Source organism: Glandiceps talaboti, chromosome 16 (assembly GCF_964340395.1).
Source record: "Glandiceps talaboti chromosome 16, keGlaTala1.1, whole genome shotgun sequence".
In the NCBI taxonomy this organism is placed as follows: Eukaryota; Metazoa; Hemichordata; class Enteropneusta; family Spengelidae; genus Glandiceps; species Glandiceps talaboti.
In genome coordinates this window covers 12,279,310-12,302,215 of record NC_135564.1, presented here as the reverse complement: position 1 = coordinate 12,302,215, position 22,906 = coordinate 12,279,310, and the positions used below count along the sequence as shown (strand labels likewise).

The following is a 22,906-nucleotide window of genomic DNA, read 5'->3' as shown; positions in this document are numbered from 1 at the left end:
ATGTAAAATACACACATTTACATTGAACCTAGGTAGTTAGTGTTACAGAGTTTATACACTGTGTTCATTAACGCGTATATAACGTACATCTGATGTGGCCACTGTTCAACAATAGCCCTGGAAATAGTGAGTGAACTTGAACTTTGGATTTTATCTACATATAGTGGCAATTTGCAAGACATTTCATCTCGAATGCAAACATTGGTTTCAAATGATACAAGCTCTACCATACCCTTCTCGCAAACCAGAGCTATTATTTCTTCCACGACACTGCAAAATAACGACACATTTTGGACAGTACCGTAAAAGAGGCAGTGGTTTGCGACAATGTACCATACTTTAAATATGGTAAGTCTTAGTGTTAGTGTGCACTGTAGACAATTTGTCTATGTCTGAGATATATTGCACTTGTGTTTATACAGTTGATGGCATAGAAGTGTTTTTTTTTCAACATTTTAGTATAGAAATATGGTAGAGTTTATCTAACAATAGTGGAAATTCCCAACATTTTCATACTGAATGCAAATAAAAGAAAGAACTGCATGGTATTATATGTATACTGTAAATAGGTTTGTCTAGGTCAGAGAGATATTGCACATTTTGTGAAAGAAGAAAAGCTGGAGTGGTGTAAGCTGAGTTTATAACCTTTTACTTGGGTGAAAGTACTTATTTAATCTTGATCAAAATAGTCAAGTATAAAGTTAATGTCAATGCATGCCTTTGGTATCATTGACATTTGTCTTAGGGTATTGACATTATTGCAGTACATGTACATGTATTACCTCATAGAATAGTAATGTTTATGAATACTACTGACTGACCAGAACTCGTTTTGGGCTGGGGAGAACTCCAAAATATGTACATATTTCAAGTCTGCACTGTTTGGAACTGGCTTGAGTAAGAGTTCACAAGTTTAAAGTTTATAAAATGACAATGGATTTCAATGCCATTCAAAATTGTACTGATTATGCAAAAACGATAAATCCATTTCTGTAAAGAAGTTAATTGCATAATGATATATACAAGTATAAATTATACAGATGAGCTAACAAAGTGTCACTCATATGTATACATTTTTATTGAGATAACTACAACTATTGATGAGATCTCATAAATCAATGTAAGTATGGAAATGTTCTCTTAATACTAAACAGTCTCTTGAATTTCATTATGTTGATAATCATGTTTGGGTAGGGCTAGGTGGGTGGAAAGTGTTGCACATGCTGTATAAGTCTCTAAGTGGTAATTTTTCAGTATCATAATGGTACACATTTAATGACACGTTTTTGAAACGCCTAGATAAATGAATGGCATTGTGATAGCACTGTACAATTATTATCGGTATTACCCCCCCCCCCCCCCCACCACACACACACACACACACACACACACACACACACACACACACACACACACACACACACACACACCTACATGTATATTGGCACAAGGGCCCGATATAACTTAACTAATTCCCTGGGAGCACATAATACATTGTAGCCTCTGCAAAGCATGGTAAGCACATACAATTAAATCATTCACGTTGTAACCTCTATCCTACTAGGTCCCCGTTTATACAACAGGGCTGATTGGGGTAGCTCAAATCTTGTATAAGGATTTTAGCCAATCAGAAAGAAATTACAACATTTTGTCCATGGTAAGGCTTAAAATTAGGGACTTGCAGATGACAAGCCAGCCACTGGCACACAAATGAACAGTACTGTATCAAATTTTATATACATTTAAACTCAACAAACAACAAGAATTGATATATTATATCCTCCTTTCTGAGAAAATAATGTAAATAAATTTTTAGTCCTTTATGGTAAAAAAAATCAACAAATGGCCATAATTGTAAAAAGTATATGACAGCAATTCAGCCTGTAGAAAAAATACTAGAAAATGGACTATTGCACCTGTGTATGTAGTAATAAATGTACCTGACATAATATGTATAGTACCATTAGAAACTGAATTTAAAAAAGTGACTAAACATGTGAATGCATGACTAAAGAAATTGTAGACGTATTTACAAAAACACTTGATCAGATTTGTACCCAACTCTTATATTACAGCCTTATGCAAACAAACTAATCTATATCATAATAGATTCATGATATGATACTTTGCCAGAGATTATAAAACATCAATAATAAAATAATTTTTGACGTCAAAACAGTTGTTGCATCATTATAAGAATAAAGGACAGACAGGGGTAAAATAACATGGGTTGGTAGGATCACACAAGTCCACACACCACATAAACTTGTATATTTCAGTGTGTAGAGTTTACACGATCCTAGAAACCTGTGTTATTTTACTCCTTTCACGTATTACTGACCAAATATGGAATAATGTAGCAATATTTTATTTTTTTCTGAAACATATCTTAGGTAAGAAGTGTCTGTGGGTAAAGCCCTCATGTTTCATTTTTTTTGTCAAAATGTTTTGTTCAGTTTTGTTTAATGACTCACTGTTCACTTGGCAGTGACAATGTGTATGTATGAAGTATGACTATAACGTGGTCTTATTAAAGGGAATGCAACTCCAGAAAATATAAACTGTCTTTAGGTTGTGAAGCATCATTGTATGATTTCACATCACTTACATTACGTGCAAATTGAAACTTACTGAATGTCCATTGTTCAGTGGCATTCCTTATAGTGGTTGCGCACCGTCTCATGGAGGTTAGCATCATAAATATGGAATAGATGCATCAGGAATGAAAAATTATATTATTTCAAAATAGTCACCTCTTTACTGTTAATAATGTTACTAGAGGGTTTTTGTGCAGTCATGTGATGTACCTAGATGTAGGGAGGATGGGGTGGTACCAGTGACCAGCTCTGATAGGGGTGTACGGCCAGGGCTGACAACCCCAGACTCCATTTTAGACCCATTTCGACCAAAAACCAATATGCCATTTTAGATCATTTCAGGTTTTGAAAAGATTAAGTTTAGACCAAAATACATTTCCCTTTGGAAGCACATGTTTTGACAATTAATGACAGTTATGAGTTGGTAAAGGACAATTATATGGAGCACATTTTAGACAAAGCAAAATTGGAAATAATGCAGAGTGGACGCCATTTTAGACTCTGCAGCTTGAAAAAAAAGAAAACCTCATTCATTTAGACCAAAGGGTTACAAAATGTATTCCAAAGGGTGGCACATATATGTATAGTCAAATAAGGGGAGTACCCCCCTCCCCCCCCCAACACACACACACAGGAATATTGAGCAATGTAAGATCACAAATAGAAATACTCTAATAGTACCCAAATTGCACTAACCCACCAACACCAGTTTCTCCTCCTGACAGGACAATATCCTTCAGAAATTCCACATCTTTGATGATTTCCAATCGAATGTGATTAGCTTCCACTACCTTCTTGATCATCGAAAGTCTTTGTGAATCCTTTTTCCACAGATACGGTGCCTCTGCTGCTAGAATGCAGAAGGAAAATGCCACAAGAATATGACATATCAATCCTGGTAGTTCCGCTGTTGTGGCTAGTGAAAACAATGGATCTACAACATCTCCCATCTTTGGTTGGCAGTTAGAGTCCAACACTAGATTTCCGATCACTGATACCATCTCAGAGATGACATCTGGTGTGATGATCCAAGGTACCACTACTGTATCATCTCCTTGGATGATACTATTACCGGCTCTCCTCTCTCCATTATCTGGTAAACGCTTACAACATGTCTTGAAAACGGATACTCCTCCGGCAGACATGAACCTGGCCCTACCATCTTGGAATGATGTCAGTTTTCCTAAGATAAGCCATCCAGCTGACAGAAGCTCTGTCATCTCCTCATGGATAAAATTTTGATACAGACAGGAGTCATCAAATGTGATGATACTTTTGTGCATCATTGCTAATGTATCTTTGATACAGTCATTATTCACCAATTCAAGTCTCTTTGCCGAAGGAGCTTCAGTTATCATGAGCTTCAGAAGTTCTATTTGAACTCTGATATCAGCCGTGTCACTCTCCGTTGCAAATCTCAATACAGTTTTGAAAATTGAGATAAATTCAAACTCACTTCTCCAGGGTTTTAGCAAGAACAACAGTTCACAAATGCTGTCTTCAACAGAATGGCCACAGTGGGATCTTACAGCTGTGCAAAGGATTGCTTGAACCATTTCACGATACAGCTTTCCCGTTGGAAAATTAGGACTGTTTATGGCACACTTGGAGACGATAATACTAAGCATCTCAGTACACTGAATCTGAAGATCACTATTCAATGCATGATAAGTCATAGCTTTGAAGATACACTGCATAACTTTCACCATTGTGTCTTCATCTTCAAGAAGAGATGGATGCTTCTGGAACAAACTGAGGACTTTGAGGAATCTTCTCCTCCTAGCTGTGTAAACCTCCAGAGCAGTAAGCAATGCTTCTTTACTGACTCCTCCAGCTACCCTCAATGCAGGAACAACCACTTTACTCCTCATCCCATTCTCGATATCATCATATGATTGGCTTTCAGCTGTCCATCGTGTCATCCACATCCCTAGAAATGACAGCGGTTGCTTCAGACGTCTAAGTCCTGGTATTGAGCTCTTAATATACACCTGACTATCTCCCTTGTCTGCGAGTTCGTCATCCCAAGATCCCAAATTGTATCGTGAAATGTCTAATGAAATCAGTGAGGGTATACTATCCATTAGTCTTGATAGCATCTGTGGGGTCACAATGTTGGTGTGGACTCGGATGTGACCAAATGCCATTCCCGATGGTTCCTGGGAAATATCCAGAAGTTTCAAACTACTCATTGAACAGATGATATCCCAACTATCAGTAATCAGCTTTGGTTTACAATTGTACAGTACCAATGATTTCAACTGTTTTGCTATGAGGTTCAAAAAATCAAGAGACTTGGTTGAGTGGACTTGAATCTGGTTGGATAAGTCTAAGGATGTCAGGTTCTTGAGTTGCCCAAAGAATTGCTCTACTAAATGAGTTTCAAAGTTGACAAGTTGAACAGAATTGACACTGAGAGTTGCAAGGTTAGTGAAAGGAAAGTTCATCATTACTCCCCTGGTGATGACACCCTTACAGAAATCAATATTCAAATGTTGCAGAGAGTCTTTGCACTGTGATAGGTACTCCATTGTTTTAGTTGTTACTAGGCAACAGTCAGATAAATCCAATGATTGCAAGTTATGTTTGAATAGTTTCTGTAGTCCTCCATCTGTTATTGAATCACATCCATGTAGTCCAGCATGTTTCAAAGAAAATTTCTCTGTGTCACTTAGAAGATTAAGAAAAGTATCATCTATACGTCCATCTTGTGCAATATATGAGATGAGTTCATCGGTGATGAGACTTGGTAAACATACTTCAGGTCTAAGGCCTGATATAACACCTTTGTCATCTGTTGAGAAAAGCACCTTTGGGTTGGTAAAACACACATGTTTTGCATAGTCAAATAATGTACATGTTTGAAATAATGTAGAAAGTTTGTCTTTGCAGTTCATTCTTTCCTCATAAAAGTAATTATCCATTTGCACTCTCCTTATGGAATATGGTTACAATCTGGAAAAAAAAATTAAAAAATATTATTTACAAATGTCCATTACTACATGCCTCAATATGGTATCTTCATACTGTTTCTAAAGGAATGATTTTTTAAAATATTTATATATTTATGATAGTCACAATGAATTAATTTATTAGGTGTTCATACATTATTAACATACATAGGAATAAAATACATAGAGTATAATATACATTACATACATGTATACATAAAACAGATACAAATAAAATATTGATAAAATAGAAAAAGTACAAATAAAACAGAACATATGGTACTGGTGCAGCTAAAAGATGAGTGAGAGTTGGGATATATAATTAAATTGACAGATCATTGTAGATGATGGATGCCCTGAATCTGAAAGATAAAACAGTGTGCTTTTTGCAATTTGCTCCTGGTAATGGTTTTGTGTTGATAAACAGTTACTTTAATTATAATAATTTCAGATAGGTAATACTGTAATGTTGTTATAATTTATACAACACTTTTTCTTAATCATCATTTAAAGTTTGATCACGTAAATACATATTATTTTGCTTTGCTGATGCACTAATAGTCTTGCTGCTAGACGTTCGGGCTTTCTTTCGATGCTATAACTATAAGCGAACGAAGTTCGCATGTGAGGGCTTGCTGAACAGTCTAGCGAATGTCATTTTCAGACCAGATATTCCATTGAGATTACGATAAGCGGTGGGTTGGGCATATATATACTTTAATATATTCAATCTCTGCATGCAGGTGTTGACAAACACATTTATGTCATTACTATGTCTTATCAGTTTATGGTAATTGTGTTTGATGAGTGTGTAGACGTTGTCATTCACACATTTTAGTTAACGCATTGGTGGTTATTTTTACAAGCCCCTCCTTAAGATGAATATGCATGAAAATTTAGCTATTGTCCTCTGTTTGTGCTTGTCGCTAATACGGTTCTCTGATTGGCAGTTATTTATATCCTGATGACATTCGCTAGACCTCGGATGTTCCATCCTCGATAGCGTTGTTCGGCTGTGTGTCGTATTTTATCGGAAGAACATCCGAGGGCTAGCTGATAGACTAATGCACTAACAGCTTGAAATGTTAGCAATGACAGGTGACTACTAGTACTTTAGTCAAACCCTGACTGGCATTTATCAGCATGCTTCATTACTCTCTGTAGACATTTACACAATAATCTCTATATGAAAATTATGTTGCTCTCACCAAGGGGACATTTACATATTGACTTCATCTAAATAAAGTCAATTAGGCTGGTGTAAGGTACATGTATAACTCTCCATTGTGACCAATCAGTTTGAGTGATTTAAAAAAAACACCCAATCTGTTTGAGTGTATATTTTTCAAACCCCATTGTTTGTTGTTGCTCGCATAACAAGCGGTTACTGAGAGTGAACGTGGAAGCAATATCACAATGTGAACAGGCTACTAGTACTTCATTCTAACACTGTGAATGCACTTGTTAAACAAGATACCAGTCTGTAAGGTACACTGTGATGGGGCGCCCTCAAACATCGGCCAACCCCTAACAGAGGAGGCCGGTGAGGGCGAAACGTCACAACGTATCTTACAGTCAAACAAGATACATGTACATGCATACATGGTTGTGTGTTCAAATTACAGTGGCACATATACAATGTAATAGCGTAGATTAATACATCATATGTTTACCACTTGAAAAATTATAAGATATTAAATGCTATTAAAATCCAACTTCGCCTCACCCAACTCTCTTAATTAATGCAGCTTTCTGCTGGTATGTTCAGTCTAGTTAAAATATTTATGTAAACTTCCCTGGTTGATCAAGCCTTATCTATTAGACATTTCCCAGGTCAATAACCTCAACAATATTTGTGAGATACATTATGAATTTCCAAATTCATGAAGAACGACAAGCTAAAAATGACTGCATAAAGAATTCAAGAGTGATGAATAAACACATCTAAAACATTTACTTCTATACTCATCAGCAATGGAAGTTTAAGTTATGTGTACAGCATAGATTAATGCTGTGGAGATCCATAGTTACAGCATTGTTGCTGGTGTAATTTACAACACAACTTTAGTGTATCTATTCACGTATTTGAATGTTATTGTGAGATTTCACCATTACTGCATTGTGAATGGATATATTTTGGCTCATAAATCATTTTACCTTATTTAGTTAAAACTATTTTTGTGCCAAAATAAATCAGTGAACAGAATCCCTTTCACTGATAATTCTTAATAGCTATAGTATGACTAACATATAACAAAAGCCAAGCTATTAATAAAGCAGCAATAAAAACATAAACTGACAAAAATGATGTGGCTATATTATTAGCAACTTGTAATAAAAAAAAATATTTATCTGCTGAAATAAAGTGGAGGCAAAAATGTGAAAAATGGTATTTTCCTTTCTGCTAAACTTTTTGTGAGTAAATAAATACGTTCACAGCAGTCAAATATTTTTCGCATTCATCTCCTCTCGTGATTTTGTGTTGTGAATAATATTGAAACTCACTGTCACTATGACAAGTCTAGTCTGTAAGGTACGCCGTGACGGTGCGCCCTCAACCATCGGCCAACCCCTAACAGAGAGGAGGCCGGTGAGGGCGAAACGTCACGACGTATCTTACAGTCTATGACAAGTCATGCCCTAAAACTAAGATTAATAATTTTAATATTGCCCTCGTGGGGTCAACGAACTCTACACAATATGTTTCTGGAATTATCCATCAAATATCTACAAGTTTACGCATGGACTTGCCTTTCTAAAAAACAATTGCCATCTCTAACAGGTCTAAAATGAACCATTACATATACTCAAATTTCATGACAATCAACATAATTTCTCGGAAAAGGCCAAAGGGTGTATAAATTCGATCAGCAGTATGTCAACAGTCAACACAAAGTGACATTGACAATGTACAATATGTGTGAGACAAGCGCAAGCTAAGCGTTAGCCGTTTACATGTTGTGTCTCAACTGCTCGGGAGATTGTACACTGCTCAGTGGTCACATACATAATATTACGTCAAAACGACGTCTTTGTAAAGCTGATTTCAATACAGGTCACGTAAAAATTGGGCATCCATACCTGTGTCACTGCTCGTCGTATGCTTTGATAGGGGATTTCACAACAAGGCAGGGAGTCACTGGATAAACAATACTAAATGATAATCGTATTATCAAGAGATGCAAATACGAAAATATATTATTTTTAAATTGAAATTTTGCAGCAAATATCTTCTGTACGTAACTTTAAAAAAAATTGAATAATTATACAATGATTTTGGAAATTTATCAAAACGGTACAATTATAGTTTTCTATAACAAAATACTTCCATTGTTTGACGAATATTAGTCCACATTCTAATAACTATACAAAATGAGGTAATCCGTAAATCGGGAACCGGAACTAGGGATGTCCTCAAAACTCGAATATGATTGGTTGTTATTTTTAGACACAGACCATGGTATAAATTAAACAACATGCAGGACGAACGAACGACATACAGATCTGTCGAGGTAGCCGAGTTTGTAGCTGTGCACAGAAGTGTCTATCGAAAAGGTAAGAACAATCTTTGATTATTGTAAAGAAAGTGTCATACCTAGTACTTGTACAATTACTTTACAAAGTTTGACACCAAGTTAAAGACAATGAAGTTGATATCGCGGAAGCAACTACTAGGGACTGGTCAGTTTCTTCGACGTGGGGGGGGGGGGGCGGCGTTAGCGTGTATTTGTCCCCGATAGTATATACGTAGCAGCAATATTTAAAAAAAATACAGATTGATTTATAAGTAAGTAACAGTGCTAAAACCCAAAATAGGATGACCCATCACTAATTTCAAATATTACACCCCCCCCCCCCACATTTCATAGTGTGTAATACTATTAGATAGATAAATGAATAGCTTCTTGACTTCTTATGTATAAAATACTGATTGAGACATCATCAACAGTAATCTTTATAAAGTATGTAAATCAGATAAGATAAAATAAGATAAATATATACATGTATGTTTGGGTGACCATATTTCATAAAGCCATTAATTATTTCATACTCCATTTCATGATATTTTTACTATATTTTACAGTATCTAATTACCAGCATAATAGCAATGCAGAATCTAAAGTTAACAGTAGTTGGAGATGGTGCTGTTGGTAAAAGTTGTCTACTGATAGCATACAATACTAACTCCTTCCCAGCAGAGTATGTACCTACAGTGTTTGACAACTATGCAGCCAATGTAATGGTTGATGGCAAACCATACTCACTTTCATTCTTTGATACAGCAGGACAGGTACGTTTTCATTGTCATTTAGAGTTCCTTATTTGATTGACAGAAGTGCTTAAACCCCAATGTTTGAATTCTGGATTATGATTATTCAAAGGGATTTACTAGGCCAAGGATAATTCTTCTGTTCAGAATCAACTTTTTCTACAGTGCTGTAAGACTACTATTTTCCAAACCCAAATAATCCTATTGCGATATTGGCCTTTAAAGGTTTACATACCGAAGTTGGCCTGTATTATCACCCGGGACAGTGGGAGTCACCATTTCGACCTGATACTGGTTTGAAACTTCCTAAGCTGGCAACACAGTGCAATTTGCATTATGGATTCATAACGTTTCTTGATCTAGCTGGGCTGATTTCTTGTTTTAATAAACAGATGTTTGACAGCTAGTGCTCTATGTTTCCTACATTCTGATGTATTTGCATTTATTTTTATCTCTCAGGAAGACTATGATAGATTACGTCCATTGTCTTACCCACAAACAGATGTCTTCTTTCTATGCTTCTCAGTTGATTCTGAGGCTTCACTGATGAATGTTGAAGAGAAATGGGTTCCAGAAATCAGACACCACATGCCAGATACTCCAATTATTCTTGTTGCCAACAAAATCGGTAAGTCAAATTGCTAATTAGGCTTTGACAAGATTTAGTGTAGAAGAAGTAGAAGTTTAGCATAGCATAGAAGTGAACCTAAGTCTTCCTATGTGATATTACTATATAGAGAACAAACAGCAATGACAACTTGATTTTAGGAATACACGGCCAACAATCTTAATTTTAGAACAACAGAATATGTTTACTCTATTAGGTTTTATGTTTAAGGGGACAAACAGAGACTGCTGTCTAACTTTGTGAGTTTTGATGGTTACTTGGTTCATGTTGAAATATACTTGTGATATTCAAACACCTAAAATATGTTGTATAATGTGTAAGTAACTAGAAGATTAGAGCTCTCACCATAGTTCGCGAAGTGACAAAAAAATGGCAATTTATTTGGTATACCAAAGGGTTTGTAGGTACTGAGCTCCCAAGTAATTTTACCTGGTTCCCCACCAAAATGATGTCAATTTATCTGAGCTCCCAAGTAATTTTTTACCAGGGTTCCCCACCAAAATGATGCCAGTTTTTCCAGACCCCCCCCCCCCTTATTATTTACCATGGTTCACAGATTTTAGCAAACACACTTGTATCAGTACATTCCTAAAACACTTAGTCTGAATTGCAAGGTTCTTTCTGCATCCACTGCTATTATACTGTGTCTATTTGAATATTTGCTTCTCCGTTGTAATTATTTTAGTGAGTTTTATTTATGTTCTTTTTCATCATTTTGTACACTGACTTTTGTTACCATAGATCTTAGAAGCAGATCAGCAGAATTGACTCATAGCAGGCCTGGATTAAAGATATCAACTTATGAAGATGGAAAGCAAGTTGCAAAAAAACATGGATTACACTACTTTGAGACGAGTGCCCTCACATTAAAAGGACTAAAAGATCTCTTTGATAATGCAGTGAGTACATGTATATAATGATCAGTAAATTCACCAAAAACACCACAATAATGACTGTTAATTAACAGATTTTGCCAAAGGAAATAATTATTGCATTACATATGACATGTTTTGCTGTGAAAAACTCTGAAAATAGACTTGACACCAAATTTATGAATTTGTCATAACAATATTATTATGACACTAGATCATCAGTCGACCTGAAGTAGTGTCCAGGATAGGGCATGAAACTGTTGCCATTCACAACAACAGCAGGTCTAGTACTATAGGATAGGTAAATACTGCTGTATACCTGGATAGTTTGAGAATATTATCATTAACAAATCCTAGGAAATTCTTTGAAGTCACTTACTGTGAAATTTTATTGTAAAGGATGACAATCAGTAATCAAATTTGACTAAAACTTGATTCTCAGTGAAAGGATCCAATAAACTTGATACAATGCTGGAATTTGTTAACTTGAAAATTTGGCCCTCCTGGATATGAGAAATCACCAGTTGATAAATTTCTTGCATTTTTGATGTTGATCAGAGTAGCATGTTATTATAGATATACTGTAACGCAAACCATGCCATGTTGAGACAAACTGTATATTTTAGTCTCTTCATTAACAACATTTGTTGATATTGTGTTGTAGGTGAAAGTGGCGATTAGAGAGTCTGATTGTCGGAAATCAAAGAAGAAAGGTTTTGGATTTGGATTTGGTAGTAAAAGTAAACAAAACACTCCACTTCCACCAGTGATGCCACCAGCAGGTATGTCTATATATTCATCAAAGTATAACATGGGTTATACTGCTGTGATATACTGATTGTAGTTTGGTTTAGGGAGAAAATTGTGGATATCATCTTTAGGTAACTGGTAGTATACCCCATAATTTAGCCCCCCCCCCCCATCCCGAATGTTGAGAACATGTAACTGAAGTTAAAAATACATTCAAGAGAGTTTACTTTACATGAGTAGCTATGCAATGTATTTACTAAAGTTGGTGAAAGTTGGTAACAGAAAGGGAGAAAGCAGGTCAAAATAACATAGTTCCTTGTATAGGGTACCCTGTCATAGACAGCCTAGTAAAGTAACTTGGTAACTTAGGGAGCATTCGTTTTTTACGGGGAGGGGGGGGGGGTCGGTGGAATTTGATTAAATGTAAAAAGCAACCCCCCCCTAAAAATTACTTTTCTAAAATTTGACCCCCCCTAAATCCATCAATTGTAAAATGTGACCCCCCCCCCCTATAAAAATTTTTCACTTGATTTATAATAGATTTATGAAACACTTGACTTATATGAGTGTTTGTTCGACATATCACATAATGGACCATGAAACCTAGTCCATGTAGTTCCGTGACTTCCAAGTAGTACACTGTCTGCCTGATCTTGTTGTGTGAAAGAGTTCATTTTCAATGTCACTGCTATCACTTTCAGAGTCACTTTCCGAGTCACTTTCCTCTGATTCACCCAATTCATGTATCACTACATGTCCATCTTCTGATTCACTGTCTTCGTCCATCTCATCCTCTTCATCGCTCTCCTCCTCCTCTTTATCCCTCTCATGGTTCACTTAGACTCAAAAATTAATTTGAATGAGTTCTGTTGTTTTTAAAGAGTTTTTAAAGAGTTTTAAAAGTGAGGTATGTCATTATATTGCCACAGCCCGAAAGTTTTATTTTTGTGATTCTGTGTTTTCTTTTTTTTACTTGTTATCACCTGATCAGACAGAATAAAGACATGTTTGTATTCTGTTTTGTACATTTTTTTGTCAATTCTGTTGTTTTTTGCTATGATTCCATACAAATCTGTTGTAAAAATTGACCCCCCCCCCCAAACCATTGGATATAAAATTTGACCCCCCCCCCATAAAACTGCTTTGTAAAAGTCAACCCCCCCCCCCCCCCCCCCCCCCCCCCCCCGAATTCCACCGACCCCTCCCCGTAAAAAACGAATGCTCCCTTACTCACTGGCCATATATCTATACTTGTGTACCTTGTATTACATCATATGTTTTTCAATGTGTAGCTGCCTTTCTATTATAGATATGATATGTTTGAAATTTTGGTCCTTAAAATTTTTTTATGCCAAACATTGCAATTCCTATAGTCTTTCATGTGAGATTCTGATGGATTGAGTATATTTTTTTGAAGCTTAGCATTTTGAAAAATAACAGCTGATGTCCTAACCAATCCCTTCTACAAGAATCAATTCATATATTTTCTTTCATTCTTAGTATTTTTTATGTTTTAGAAACAAATGGCTCACGAATACAACTTAACAAAGTACAAATCTGATCAAGTCTTATCTTTTCTAACACATCAGTTTTGTACGTTATCATCATGTACGCAGGTCAGGCTCCTTGGATAGAGATTCAAACATCTACATTTGCTGATCACTGGTATAAGATGTTAGAAAACCCAGTCCATTCAGATGTAACTTTCATTCTTGAAGACTCCAGACAATTCCAAGCTCACAAACTGGTCCTTTGTAGTACTTCAACTTACTTTTGTAAGGTGTTTGGAGTAGAACCACCTAAACTGGTAAGTTGTAGTTGCTAAATTTTACAAGGTGTTTGGAGTAGAACCACCTAAACTGGTAAGTTGTAGTTGCTAAATTTTACAAGGTGTTTGGAGTAGAATGACCTAAACTGGTAAGTTGTAGTTGCTAAATTGTATAAGGTGTTTGGAGTAGAACCACCTAAACTGGTAAGTTGTAGTTGCTAAATTTTATGAGGTGTTTGGAGTAGAACCACCTAAACTGGTAAGTTGTAGTTGCTAAATTGTATAAGGTGTTTGGAGTAGAACCACCTAAACTGGTAAGTTGTAGTTGCTAAATTTTATAAGGTGTTTGGAGTAGAACCACCTAAACTGGTAAGTTGTAGTTGCTAAATTTTATAAGGTGTTTGGAGTAGAACCACCTAAACTGGTAAGTTGTAGTTGCTAAATTTTATAAGGTGTTTGGAGTATAACCACCAAACTGGTAATTTTGTAGTTGCTAAATTTTATAAGGTGTTTGGAGTAGAACCACCTATTAAAACTGGTAATTTTGTAGTTGCTAAATTTTACAAGGTGTTTGGAGTAGAACCACCTAAACTGGTATAAGTTGTAGTTGCTAAATTTCATAAGGTGTTTGGAGTAGAACCACCTATTAAAACTGGTAATTTTGTAGTTGCTAAATTTTACAAGGTGTTTGGAGTAGAACCACCTAAACTGGTAAGTTGTAGTTACTAAATTTTACAAGGTGTTTGGAGTAGAACCACCTAAATTTTACAAGGTGTTTGGAGTAGAACCACCTAAACTGGTAAGTTGTAGTTACTAAATTTTACAAGGTGTTTGGAGTAGAACCACCTATTAAAACTGGTAATTTTGTAGTTGCTAAATTTTATAAGGTGTTTGGTGTAGAACCACCTAAACTGGTAAGTTGTTGAAAGTTTTTAGTGTTGAGTTTTCTAGCTGTCTTGGGCGACGACCTTCATCAAAATGACAAATTCCATAGTTACAACTGACCACTAGGTGGTGGTTTGATCTGAGCCATTTATATATGTTAGGTAGTTTGATGCCCCTGTCTCTGTTTATGTTGGAATTGTAGTGTCTGATGTTGATAGCCTTCCTGATATTTCTTGGAAATCATTTGGGGATGTATCAATAATGGGAACAGAGTCACAGTTGATGTTATCTATGGGAGTTAGTGTTCAGCTAAAGATGATACTACAGTTTTGTCCCTCACAGATTTGCAATCTTCCTCCATCCTGGTTACAATTGTCTTCCCAATACAATATCTATTTTCATCAACACTTTTACCCAGTCATGCACTGACAGTCTTTGCAAAGAAAGGTACCAGTAGTCAGTACTTAACAATTTTTTTTCTTTCTAATTTTATTCTCACAGAACAACCAGCTGAAAGATCACAACACAAAGAAGCCTTTTTCCAGGAATGATATCAATGATGGAAAGGTTCTGGGACTAGCTGGAATCATAGATGAAGCTGGGGACTGTAATGACATCAGTAAAAATAGCGTCAGGACAATTGTGAATATTAGTGCTGATATTACATCAGAAGCATTTAAACATGTGCTTGAATTCCTCTACTCAGGTAAGATATTATTTTACCAAACACTTTGTCATGTGTCTGTATAAAGGTGGCTTTATTTACTTTTGTGTTTTACGTGACCTTATATTTGTTGAAACTGATTATCAAATTTTGAAAAAATAATGCTTTCCAAGGCAAAAATCAAAAATCAACAGCATTTACGATAAAATATTGACAAGACAAGCGTTTAGCTGGTCTTGTGAATTTCGGTGTTTACAGGATAGTCTTGTAGTAAGACTTTGGATTTGCATTGTGGTTGTTGCTGAATAAAGCTCAAAGGTAGTGAGTACCTCTGTCTGGGTGCCCTTTGGCCTAGCACCCTCAGTGGGGACCTGTGGTCACTTTTAGAGTAAGCAGAATAGCCCGAGGGTTCAAGCAGCAAGACTATTTGTAGTACAGCTATGCTAAAAGTTATTGCAAACGTTACACTTTTATTACAGTTGTAAGTGATAAACTTCACATTTAAAGTATTCCTTATTTTAATGCCCTATTTTAGGTTTACCTAGACTACCATTCAACCCATCAGATGAGCTCCTCGACAGTGTAACCAAAGCTGCTAAAATATTCAATTTGCCAAGACTTACAGAAGTATGTAAGAATATCACCAATGATGAAGAGTTTCTTAATCCTAGTATTGGGACATACCTCAATGACTGTATGGGTGCAGATGCCAAGAAACTTTTTCTAAATAAACCTCACCTCTCTGATATCAGATTTAACATAGAAGGTAAGGCTGAGCTTGAGTAAGCTTTGAAGAGACCAAGATTTATATAATGATCACATCTTGCTGACAGCTGTCTAATAAATGCTTAGAAAGTTTCAAGTCAACACATGCAAATAGTTTAGATTTAATGGCTGATCATAATTTTCTTTAAAATTCGTGGTCATTTTCTTTATTTTTCAACACGAAATGCCAAAAGGAATTTAAACTTGTAAGACACTATACTTCACAGCGCCCTCAACTATGACTATGCAACACCCTCAACAATGACAATACATACTGTAATACTTTATTTTTGTTCAATAGAGAACTTGCAAACCCACCATGTTGAATGTTGCATCATGGGAAATGTGATAATAAATACTGATCAATTAGCATTGTAAACAATAATGTTACATTGTTTGTAACCACAAATAATTAAATCATAGTCACCCTGACCATTCTGGGTGGATTATTTTATCGGTAGCTCCAGATTAGGTATTACGATAACCACAGATAATCTCATGGTCCTTTGCATCTGAGCATGCTCAGTCTGGATTGCAAGTTCCCTATTTGCCTGCTTTTTTAGTTTACGGTACTTTCTAGGTATCTTTTCTTCATACTCTGACAGTGGTATAATCTGTATTACTCATATTGTTTGGCCTACAGATAAGGCTTAAGTTAGAATGATACCATGGTAAATATTCAAGTCTGATTTTCGATTTCTTTGTATTTACCACTCCTTTCCCCACTTTGACTGCATGCATGATGATCATATCTTTTTCATGGTCTGAAAGACTGCATATTTGATATTTTTCATTTTTCAACAGATACAACAGTGTATGCCCACAAAGCAGTGCTCACTGCAAGATGTGAAGTCATGTCAGCCATGTTTAGTGGTCACTTTTCAGAGAGTTTGAACACAAAGGTAAGCATAGTAATAGTTATCATAACCCTAGTGACAAGTGTTAACAAGAGGGTGCTAAATTTCCAACTTCCAGTTTGCATTGTACATGGGCTATTGTTCAAGGGAAAATGATCAACAATATGCCTTTTATTCCCATTCTTTTCATTTCTTTATGTTTTGTCTTTATTTCCACACTTAAAAATTCATAATAATCCATTCCTACTTTATAATTTATTGTGAAATGATATTTTACAGGTTGAAATAAAAGACACAAGTTTGGAATGTTTCTTGGCTTTATTGGAATACCTGTACACAGACCATTCACCAATTGAAGACAGCGACTCAGTTGGCATAGTGGTGGTTGCCAATCAATTCTGTCAAGAGAGATTGATTAATTTATGCGAACTCTACATCACCAAGGAAGTTGAAAGGTCAACTAAAGACAACATTGCTGAAGCTGATATTGATGTGATAGGTCTCCTGCGTACAGCTAAGGTATATCATCACAGCTTGTCTCTCTTCCAAGCTATATCTTAAATTTTTGCTCGAACAAGGACATTAGAAATAATTATAAGCTGGTGACCTTTCCCTGGTTTTTTGTAACTGACTTCCTCATAATTTTGAAGATCTTATAAAGGTATATATATAATGCCACCACAACAGAGCTATTTGTCTCTTTCAAGTTAAATCAGAGTTCCGATCCTACAAGGAAATTATGAATAATTTCAAGCTGGTGACCTTTTTCTCATTCCCATCTTCTTAGTTTGTAACTGACAATCAAATAATTTTTATAAAGATTTCATGGTGTGATCTCATGGCAAAGTATATAAGAGCAATGCTACATTGTTGTACTTGTCTCTCTTCCTAACAAAATAACAGATTTATAAATTAGCAATAGTTTCAAACTGATAACCTATATATGCATCATGATTACTACAATGCAATTTGAGAGGCTTAATTTTTTTTCCTTATTTTAAGAATTTCATTTCATATTTTGTAACTGACTTCCACGTGACTTTAGATCTCACAATGTGAAATGAAATCCTTTTTTGTAAAATCTAGCTCTCAATTATTTACTAATTTATAATTATATTGGATAGTGCATTGAATTAATAAACAGAATTTTCTAAATCCCTTTCTTCAATATGTCTGTATTATCTTACTCCAGGTACACAATGCAGAACAACTGCACAAGTGGTGTCTTCATTTCATATCAACCAACTACCTTGTCTTCAGTAACAAGTCAGACTTTAACAAGCTTGAAGCAGACGAGTTGGATCATGTCACCGTAAATCAATGGCCACCTGTTGAATACTTGAAAGAAGTGAAAGAGTATGAAAAGTTGATGGAAAAGAGAGGAGAAAAATGTGTTGTTATGTGAAGTTGATACATGTTCTACAAATCGAAATCAGTGTGTTGTGGGTTAGTGTCAACATGAACACCAAAGTCTCTCAAGAGAGATCCACATTAAATGTGAATTGATAGCGCTCTTCAGAGGTATGCCATTAGATGGAGAGGACATTATATAATTGCTTACCAATGTGCCCTCTAATCATAGCCAAATTTTGTTCTTGTGAGTCGCCACATAGTAAGAGATAAGGGACACCAAATTTTGGTGCACCACTAGAAATTGTATGTTTCAGTGGCATGTCAAATTGGCTTAATTAGAGGACACACTGTTGCTTACTATCTGTACCAGTATAGCATGGGTGTAGACTGTCAACAGTCGCTCGCGCCTTTTTTTCCTACGTTTTATCTAAACTCTGATCCGGCGCAACACTAGTATAATCAAAAACTGATATCGAGGACCGAAGGTCCGAGTGGTCAAGGGCCAAAGGCCCGCTCGGGCCTTCGGCCCTCGATGTCAGTTTGCGATTAGACTAGTGTTGCGCCGGATCGGAGTTTAGATAAAACGTAGGAAAAAAAGCCGCGAGCGACTGTCGACAGTCTAGCATGGGTGTTGAACAGCTAGCATTAATGTTTATATACGATAATAAATCAAATTTTACTAAAAAATAAAGTTATTTGAGTTTATAGAAACATGGACAATCAACCGCATGGTTAGATTCATGTGTTAACATTATACTGAACACTTGCATGTAGCATATCTATATGTGAGCAACATAATGGATACATCTTATTCAGCTACATTGTTGTATAGCTTTCAACACATGTATTTAGGAAGTTGAAAAAAGTGACAAATGTGAAAATCTCAAATGTATGTATTTTTATAAGTTCTACCTACATTTGTATCTATACAGAATGCTCTGATAATGCTGACAGAAACACAAACTTTTCAGTAACATTCATTTTGCTTTTGAAATAGTGAATGTAGACTCCTAGTACATTACCAGTGATAAAAATGTTTTGTTCACCACCTGATTGTACACCAACAGCCTTGCCTTCACTTGACCTAAAGTCACAAAAACAATCTTGGCATGCTATGTTCCTATAATTAAAAGAGTGCTTCGACACAAGTTATATTAATATTTCGAAAGACTTTGTCTTAAGTTTATCCTATTTGAAAATTGATTTGAATATATGACATTGACAAAGTAATTACTTCTGTGAAAACAAGTTTATAGATTGCAGATAATCTCTTCTATCCTTTGTGGATGTTACTTTGATAGATATAGATATGATAGTTTTTTTTTTAAAACTGTATATGTTTATGCACGTTTGTAAATATATTTTATATTACCTTTTAGTCATTTGTTACCTAAAGAGTTGAAAATTGTTTTGTGTGCAATGAGTTTACCATTCAGTATTATGTTGTGTTATTACTAGAATTCAACAGGTTTTACATACATAATACAGTAATTGAGAAATACATTCTCACAAACCAGAGCTGTTATTTCTTCCGCTACACTCCGAAATAAAGACGACATGTTTCTATATATGGTGCCATAAAAGAGACTGTGGTTTGTGACGGAGAACTAAAGAAACATAGCTTGTATGTCAACATTTTTGTTTAAGATTTAAAGCGTTTTCTTCTTTTGCTTTGTGAACTTTTCAGTATATGAGTACACCTATAAGTTGTATAATCCTAAATAAATTGAATGACAATTTAAAAATCTCATTGATAGATATAGGTATGATATGTTTTTTTTTTAAATGTATATGTTTATGCACTTAAGTTTGTAAATATATTTTATATTGCCTTTTAGTCATTTGTTACCTAAAGAGTTGAAAATTGTTTTATGTGCAATGAGTTTACCATTCAGTATTATGTTGTGTTATTACTAGAATTCAACAGGTTTTACATACATAATACAGTAATTGAGAAATACATTCTCGCAAACCAGAGATGTTATTTCTTCCGCTACACTCCGAAATAAAGATGGCATGTTTAGATGGTGCCATAAAAGAGGCTGTAGTTTGTGACAGAGAAATAAGTTTTCTTCTTTTGCTTTTTACACTTTTCAGCATATGAGTTACACCTATAAGTTGTATAATCCTAAATAAATTGAATTACAATTTAAAAATCTCATGTCAAGATGTCATAATGTTTTTCCATAGACAGCTCCCCTGTTCATTTTCTTCCCCACTACACCATCAAATTCCTCAGTGGCTTATTTCATGCTCTCTGAAGACTAATCATGCATAGTTTCTCCTTCTTTCACACTATCTTGTAGCCCTTATAGTCTGTATGGCAGCCTTCCCTCACTGAGTTCTGCTCGTCTTTTTCCTTTGATTATGTTCTGAGTTCTTACAGTCAAGTCATCCCGAGTCAGTCTTGACAAAGGCACACAACTTTTGGCCTGACGTTTCTCTACCATGCTGTCTTCATTATTGATAGTAGATGTACTTCCTTGTCTGCTCGGCCAAGTTTCTCCTCCTTTTTTCATATCCTCTTGTAGCCTGTATCGCAGCCTTGAGTTCTGCTTGTCTTTTCGCTCTTAAATCAGTTCATCTAAAGTCAGACTTGACAAAGGCATCGTACTAGTGGCCTGAAGTTTCTCACTCACCATGTCTTCATTGTTATTAGTACAACTTTCATGTCTGCTTAGCCAAACAAAAAACTTCCTTCGAAACTGATTACAAGGACCACATCTGTCTTTGTTCACTTTGCAAGGACAGCAAATTTCTCATCAGGATTGCCGAAACATATGTTGCAGGCCTGGATAGCATCAATGAGAGATATAACCAGTGAGGGTGTACAGAGCTTCTCAGGAAACGCTGTCTTGCAATCAATCACTTGCTGGAGCATTCTTGCCTGCCACGAACCATCATGTTGTACATTTAAAGACTTTGTTATCACTTTGTTCTCGTGATTTTCCAGATTTCTAATATTATTTTCTGTATATTTCAAATAAAGTTTTAAATGTTTCCTCACTTTTTTTTTTATTTCCTAGCTACCTGATATCATTGTCTTATCTGAGTTTATCAGCTTTGCATTAATTAGTAGCTTGCGAGAACAAACTCACTAGTTATTTGCCCAAATTAACGGAAACAGGTCAATTGGACCCCTAACCAAATGAACCCTCGCCGAGTGTAGGGATTATGTCTGAGGCAAGGAAAGTTATCAATTGCAACTGGTGAATTTCATTGCTTCCGACGGTTGATAAAAGTTTGGTCTCATTTAATGCACTCCGTGAATCCTACGTGTAGGGTCTATGGTTTAACCCACATGGATGCATGGTTCACAAGACTCCAGCGCAAGACTGCTCTCGTTCTACACTTTACTCTTGTTAATGTTACAGTGGATACCTTTCCCACACCCAAACTGCAAACAGACTACACTCGTATTTGTGCTATCTATTTCTTAATAATAATGTTTCTGGATTGTGTCAAATATCCCTGAACAACTTACATTGGTTACGGCGAGGGTTCATTTGGTTAGGGGTCCAATTGACTAGGGTCCAATTGACGAGGGGTCCAATTGACTAGAAAGCAAATTAACACATTATGCAGTGAATGTAAACATCATCCACTGGATCAGTGGATGTTTTCACTGACACTCACTGTAAACTCACTCACTTTTACATCTAGAAACACTTGAAAATGGCAAGTTTGCACAGACTTGGGCTAAGGCTTAGTTGTGTTTTCGAAAAGAAACAAAGAAAGAAACAAAACAAATACTGACAAACATCAACAACAGAGTACTTAAAGTATCAACAATGTTTCTATGCAACAAGAATTGCTATAAAAATTTATTATGTTTACCTATATACGAAATGGTCACAATTGTACCGATACCCCACAGGCATTTGTTTCCCGGGTTATGACTCAGAATATTTCTATCAGAATACAATAAAATGAGGATAATATCGTTAATAGTGACGTATTAAACCAACACTATATGAAAGGGGTAAAATTACACATGTTTCTGTGATCGCGCAGTTTCACTAAATGCGAAGGAAGACACTCTTCCTTCGCATTTAGTGAAACTGCGCGATCACAGAAACATGTGTAATTTTACCACTTTCATATAGTGTTGGTTTAATACGTCACTATTAACGATATTATCCTCATTTTATTGTATTCTGATAGAAATATTCTGAGCCATAACCCGGGAAACAAATGCCTGTGCGATACCCCACTGTGTGTAGAAATATTACTGATAAATCTGTTCACGTTGTTGTTCGTCAGTATTTATTTATTTATTTATTTGTTTGTTTGTTTGTCTTCTACATTCGGCATCACATTTCTGAACATATATGCGACGTCGTTTCACGCAATGCATCTTGGAACCGGAAATAGTCTATTAAGAGACGTGACGTCACACTACCCGCCAGACAGATTCTGTCGTCTGCTCATTTGTGGATCCGGACTTGGTGGCTATGGTATGGTGCACAATGAAGGTGAGGGATACGTAATTTGCGTGAAATAATTAAGATACTTTAAAGTTGTTATTTCAAATTATGCCTCCATG

The 22,906-nt window shown here is 35.7% G+C and overlaps 2 protein-coding genes across 2 annotated transcripts; one reads left to right on the top strand and one right to left on the bottom strand.

Annotated features, from left to right (window-relative positions):
* Positions 1-3,172: 3,172 nt before the first annotated feature.
* Positions 3,173-8,664, bottom strand: LOC144447321 (protein zer-1 homolog). Its single transcript, XM_078137280.1, has 2 exons — positions 8,630-8,664; positions 3,173-5,552 (listed from the first exon to the last, which is right to left on the bottom strand). The coding sequence occupies exon 2, from the start codon at positions 5,519-5,521 to the stop codon at positions 3,269-3,271; it is 2,253 nt and encodes a 750-aa protein (XP_077993406.1). The 5' UTR covers positions 5,522-5,552; positions 8,630-8,664; the 3' UTR covers positions 3,173-3,268.
* LOC144447322 (rho-related protein racA-like) lies at positions 8,313-18,782 on the top strand. The gene is made up of 12 exons (XM_078137281.1): positions 8,313-8,421; positions 8,997-9,103; positions 9,633-9,839; positions 10,278-10,446; positions 11,188-11,345; positions 11,983-12,100; positions 13,685-13,875; positions 15,223-15,427; positions 15,921-16,151; positions 16,955-17,052; positions 17,287-17,526; positions 18,200-18,782. Exons 3-12 carry the CDS (start codon positions 9,657-9,659, stop codon positions 18,410-18,412), a joined length of 1,806 nt encoding a protein of 601 aa, XP_077993407.1. The 5' UTR covers positions 8,313-8,421; positions 8,997-9,103; positions 9,633-9,656; the 3' UTR covers positions 18,413-18,782.
* Positions 18,783-22,906: the final 4,124 nt, after the last annotated feature.

Coding starts and splice junctions, on each gene's coding strand:
- LOC144447322 (XM_078137281.1), top strand. CDS start 9,657: ATGCAGAATCTAAAGTTAACAGTAGTTGGAGATGGTGCTGTTGGTAAA. Junction 9,840..10,277: donor TCTTTGATACAGCAGGACAG/GTACGTTTTCAT, acceptor TTTATCTCTCAG/GAAGACTATGATAGATTACG. Junction 16,152..16,954: donor TATCAGATTTAACATAGAAG/GTAAGGCTGAGC, acceptor ATTTTTCAACAG/ATACAACAGTGTATGCCCAC.
- LOC144447321 (XM_078137280.1), bottom strand. CDS start 5,521: ATGGATAATTACTTTTATGAGGAAAGAATGAACTGCAAAGACAAACTT.